The sequence below is a fragment of the Morone saxatilis genome, unplaced genomic scaffold (genome assembly GCF_004916995.1).
Source record: "Morone saxatilis isolate NCDOM2014 unplaced genomic scaffold, NCSU_SB_2.0 Contig3, whole genome shotgun sequence".
Lineage (NCBI taxonomy): Eukaryota > Metazoa > Chordata > Actinopteri > Moronidae > Morone > Morone saxatilis.
In genome coordinates this window covers 228,351-233,668 of record NW_023339873.1, presented here as the reverse complement: position 1 = coordinate 233,668, position 5,318 = coordinate 228,351, and the positions used below count along the sequence as shown (strand labels likewise).

Below are 5,318 nucleotides of genomic sequence, written 5' to 3'. Positions count from 1 at the left end.
AGCTCCACCAACAGACTCAAAAACTCTTTCGTCCCCCTGGCCATCAGACTGTACAACAGCTCTTAGTCAAGGCAGGGAGGACAATAGACAATGGACAATTTCTACCTTCATTTGCATCAAATTGCACTGTTTACTTCAGTTTACTTCCATTTGCACTCCCCTCCATTGCACTGGTTAACTGTAGCTACTACACTTACTACTTACTAACTAGTGAGCCCGGTCTCCGGGCCTAAATGTAGTCTTTTTCGTGTGTGTAACGTCAGACAGCTCCTGCGTCCTCATTGGTGCATTGATAAGATTTACTCCTTAGGTATCGAAATTTGGTTCCATGCCATTTGTTGATAGTTCAGTACCCAGCGGTATACACTGCATCCTTTCTCATGTTCCCTGGAAAAATAAAACGTAATCTTTCTTAACTCTAAGCACTTGTAGTTGTAGCACTGAACATGCCTTTAGTTATTGGATACATCCCAGCTGATATGGATGATATCAAGCTCTTGCCCCTCCGTTGTGCGAATGCAGTTGTGAAATGAATTTAACGTAATGAAGCAGGTGGAGGTTGCAGTTCATGCTCTGACCAGCACGCCATCTTCCTGTTTGTCCTTGATTGAGTAACTTTGCGTCCTCTCTCCTCCTACAGTCATCCAAACCCGGTATGTCCAGCTGACAGGGAGCCTCTATTCAAAGACAAGGTGGGCAGGAAGTGACATCACAGCAGAGATTGTGTCATGTCATTAATGATCAGATTATTGATCAGTTACTGAAGCTCCTGTGTTTGTGCTTCAGATCTTCAGAGACGTTTGCTGCCATCGGGAGATCATGGCGCTGAAGGTCTACTGTCGCAGTGAAGCTAACGGCTGTCAGGAGCAGATGAGTCTGCAGCAGATACCTGTGAGAAAAACAACATATATAAATCCTATATATTCACATCTCATTCTAGAAACAATGAACGTAAAGATGATGACCAGTATAAATGATATCAGGAAAACTCTCTGTCTGTCTCTCACCTGTTTGTCTGTCTGTAGGACCACCTAAATGTGTGTCCGTTCTTCGAGGTTCCCTGTCCGTTGGGTAAATGTAAAGAGCGAATGATGAGGAAAGAGATTCCCGACCACCTCAGCTGGAAATGTAAACACAGAGAAACCAGCTGCGAGTTCTGCATGACCAAGATGCCCATGACCGACCTGCAGGTATCTCATGACATGATCATTGCTAATATCACTACTGAGCGGCTAGCATGTAGGCTAGCTCCAGAGATCTAGAGACTAGTTGCCTAGTTGTAGAGGTCAGGGGATTGGTTGCTGCAGAACGGGGGTCTTTGCTGTCCAAGAGACAGAGAATCGATTTAAGAAGACTTGAAAGTTTTAGAGGGAAAAGGATTGATTGGACACTTAATCAGTTTTCCTGTGGTTCCTGCACCGCTTCTTAACAATTAACAATGAGGAAGCAACGGAGCGCAAGAAAGCAACAAGTTTTGTCAGCCTTGTTTTTCTAATTCTGAACTTGAGCTTTAAGTTTTTGTTATGATGGCGGTGATGATCATGATGATGATGATAATGATGATAGATAGATAGAGTTTCTGTTTGTTTTCAGAAACACAAAGAGACGGTTTGTCCAGCATTCCCAGTGTCGTGTCCAAACCATTGCTCCTTCTCCTCCCTGCCCCGCAGTGAGGTACTGATCCAGTTTATCTTCTGCCGTCTAGTCAGACCGTGGTTTAGTTTATCTCTGTGTCAGTGTGTTCACAGTGGCAGCAAGTATTGATAATTGATTGGTTTGTATTTCAGCTGTCCAGTCATCAACACGACTGCCCCAAAGCTCAGGTGAGCTGTCAGTTCCACCGCTATGGCTGCACCTTCAAGGTAACTCCTCATCGCCTACCTCTACTACTACTTCTGTTTCTAATTCTTAGTATGAATGTACCAGTGTGTACTGTATGTACTTTATATACTGCGTCAATGTTTTCACTGTATGAACTGTGTTTTATTGTGATTCAGGGTTTGAATCAGGACATGAGGCAACATGAGTCCACCTTCGCTGCTGAACACCTGAGAATGATGGCTAACAGAAGTTCCACGTTAGAGAACAAGGTAACCATAAACCAACCAATCAGAGGTAACCATTACAGCAGGTCTGATGTGTGAGTTGACCTAAATTGATCTTTTATACTTCAGGTGGAGGATGTTAAAGGTGAGCTGTTAGAGAGGTATAAGGTGCTACCTGCTCTTAGCAGTCGTCTGTCTGAACTGGAGAATCAAAACGATGAGCTGAGAGAGAAGAACCGACAGATGGAGCAGAAACTGGCCACCATGCAGGTAATACTAACACACTGATTCTACTAAGGCAAGGCGAAGTGGGTTAAAAGTCCATAAAAATGTGAACAAAACATAAAAATTAAGTTGATAAGAAAAGACTGTGAGTGTAACCTGCACAACATGGATCATGTGTTTGATTCAATGTAACTGCTAAAATATACATCTGAATCCAAGACAAAAGCCCTGAAACACAGTGTTTATAGATAAAGAGTGAAGGGGTGCAGTGACAGAGTTGAAATCATCTCTCTCTTCCATAGAAACTAATGAGCACTCACTCAGAGAAGCTCCTGGAAGTGGAGCTGGAGCTTCGTTCTCTCCGTGTACTCAGAGACGAGGTGGAGAATCTCAGAGGAACGATGGAGAACGTCAGAACGAGACTCAATGCTCTGGAACAAGGGGGACGCAGCGGGACCGGATCCACAACACACACTCTGGGTGAGAACGCAGACACACTAGGGACCAGCGGCAGAGGTCTGGGGACTAGTTGCAGAGGTCAGGGGACTACTATATGTCGGGGAACTTGCACACATTAGATTACTAACTCAATAATGAATAACTCTCTACAGCATCCCTGGAGACTCAGCTAAATCGACACGACGACATGCTGAGTGTCCACGACATCCGATTAGCCGACATGGATCTGCGATTCCAGGTGCTGGAGACAGCAAGTTATAATGGAACTCTGATCTGGAAGATTCGTGACTACAAGAGACGGAAACAAGAAGCAGTAGCAGCGAAGACACTGTCGCTGTATTCACAACCATTCTACACCGGGTACTTCGGGTACAAGATGTGTGCCCGTGTCTACCTGAACGGAGATGGCATGGGCAAAGGGACACACCTGTCGCTGTTTTTTGTGGTGATGAGGGGCGAGTATGACGCCTTGCTGCCCTGGCCCTTCAAACAGAAGGTACTGACTGTTTACTCTCTGGTTTACTGACTACTTTGCTAACTGGTTGCCCACTGATAAAGGTCAGTTTGCCTGACCCGCTGCCCTGGGACCTGACTGGCTTTACTGGCGCTTTATCAGTGTTGGGCCCAAGCTACTAGCTTTGCCCAAACACTGATGACCAGGCCAGTAAACCAGTGCTGTGGGGGTGTGGGGGTGTGGGGGACCCCCTTTGGGATCAATTCCTTTCCGTCCCCACCCTCTGCCACCTTTTCATCAAGTAAACTCAAGCTTGTGTGTCTGTGTCCCCCTTCAGCAGAATATAAAGGGGATTGGGACGTGACAGCACCGTCATACCAAAGTGCTTCTGTCGACTCTGTATGGCGGGGGTGTCACTTACTGATCCTTAGCAGTTTTATTTCAGACCACAGCAGAAAGCACTGCTGCGCTTAAGTTTCAGATATGTTTGGGAAAATGTAGCTTGTGTGGACACTATTTGATCAATTGATCAATGAAAGCACTATGCTACTGTAAAGCTTATACAACAGTGGCACGACCAGCCCACTACTGAGAAATGTAGTTAAACTAGTAATGCTGCTACTTGTAGCGCCACTACTGCCCAACAGTGCAGGTTACTGATAGAATACATTAAATATTCTGTATTTCTGACTTTCTGTTCGATGCTAACAGACCCGTCTCTCTCTCTGCCTGTCTGTCAGGTGACTCTGATGCTGATGGACCAGGGTCCATCGAGGAAACACTTGGGTGATGCGTTTAAGCCTGATCCAAACAGCAGCAGCTTCAGACGTCCTGCAGCAGAGATGAACATTGCCTCCGGCTGTCCTCTTTTTGTGTCTCAAAGCGTCCTGGAGACCGGCAGCTACATCAAAGACGACACCATCTTCATCAAGGTGAGTACACATCACCTGCTACTGCTGTTCCTCTTGTTGCTCCCATTCTGCTGCTTTTCATCACATTACAGTCTTTAAGCAGAAACTTTTGTCTAAAGTAATGGACCATAGGGACTTTCAAACTCAATTCATAAGACGTAGGTGTGAGGACTAGTTGCAGAGGTTTGGGGTGTTTTTGGTTTATAAACTAATCAATAGCTGTGTTGTTTGGTTTGATCGGCAGGTTACCGTGGATACCTCTGACCTTCCTGACCCGTGACGTTGCAACCCCCCTGACCTCTGACCTCGCTGGTCTGAGATCAGCTCACCTGTCCACACCACGGAAGAGCAAAGGATGATGGGAAGGATCAGTGACAATGGAGGAGGCTCGTCTATCTGAGAGTGCAGACAGTAGAAGAAGAGTCAGACAGGAAGCAGCCAATCAGAGTGAACTTTACAGAAACCGGAGGGCGGGTCCTCCTCTGATTGGCTGATGGACTCCAGAACTGTGTGTGTGTGTGAATGGATCAGTGTTACCATGCCATCTCCATGGTGATATCACTCAGAGCCAACATGGCTGCCGCAACCAGAACATTGTTGTTGCTCATTACTGATGCCGTGCATCGAGCTTTACTTCCTGTTTATTACCTGTTTACCAAGGCATGCTGGGAAATCCACTACGGCCACAGAGGATCCCACAAAAACCAGTGAAGACCCGTACAGACCAGCAGGATCCAGTACAGACACTTTTTCTAGTGAAAAGCAGGAGAGACCCAGTGCAGACCAGCAGAGACCTGTAGGACCCGGTCCAAACCAAAGTATCTAATCTAACCAACATTAATGGTCTAATGAGGCTTTAACTCCTAACTAACAAATGTTTTCAGTTTATATGATTGATGCCAAACACAGCAGTGAGACCGGTTTCAGTGAGACCGGTTTCAGTGAGACTGGTTTCAGTGAGACCAGTTTCAATGAGACCGGTTTCAGTGAGACCAGTTTCAGTGAGACCGGTTAACCTCTCAGTGGACTATAGTTGTATTGTTTTAAATCAACCTGACTGATTATCTGAAGACTGACGTTACGGGTCCAAATAACCTGATCTGATGTTAAACTGACCTGAAAAAAACTTGAAGAATTAATTTAAATAAGAGATCCAGAAGTGACTGTAGAATGATTGATAGTTCGTATCTGACTACAGACCAGTACAGACCAGTACAGATCAGT

At 45.6% G+C, this 5,318-nt stretch overlaps 1 protein-coding gene across 1 annotated transcript in view; it reads left to right on the top strand.

The window, feature by feature from the left end:
- The window catches only part of traf3 (TNF receptor-associated factor 3), a 6,383-nt gene extending 1,071 nt beyond the window's left edge, over window positions 1-5,312 (top strand). Inside the window, exons 3-13 of the mRNA XM_035674773.1 lie at window positions 641-692; window positions 787-891; window positions 1,026-1,190; window positions 1,594-1,674; window positions 1,788-1,862; window positions 1,998-2,090; window positions 2,175-2,315; window positions 2,573-2,750; window positions 2,882-3,225; window positions 3,924-4,115; window positions 4,339-5,312. Of these exons, the coding sequence (XP_035530666.1) occupies window positions 641-692; window positions 787-891; window positions 1,026-1,190; window positions 1,594-1,674; window positions 1,788-1,862; window positions 1,998-2,090; window positions 2,175-2,315; window positions 2,573-2,750; window positions 2,882-3,225; window positions 3,924-4,115; window positions 4,339-4,374 (1,462 nt within the window). The 3' untranslated portion in view covers window positions 4,375-5,312. The remainder of the gene's footprint in view (window positions 1-640; window positions 693-786; window positions 892-1,025; window positions 1,191-1,593; window positions 1,675-1,787; window positions 1,863-1,997; window positions 2,091-2,174; window positions 2,316-2,572; window positions 2,751-2,881; window positions 3,226-3,923; window positions 4,116-4,338) is intronic.
- The last annotated feature ends 6 nt before the right edge of the window (window positions 5,313-5,318 follow it).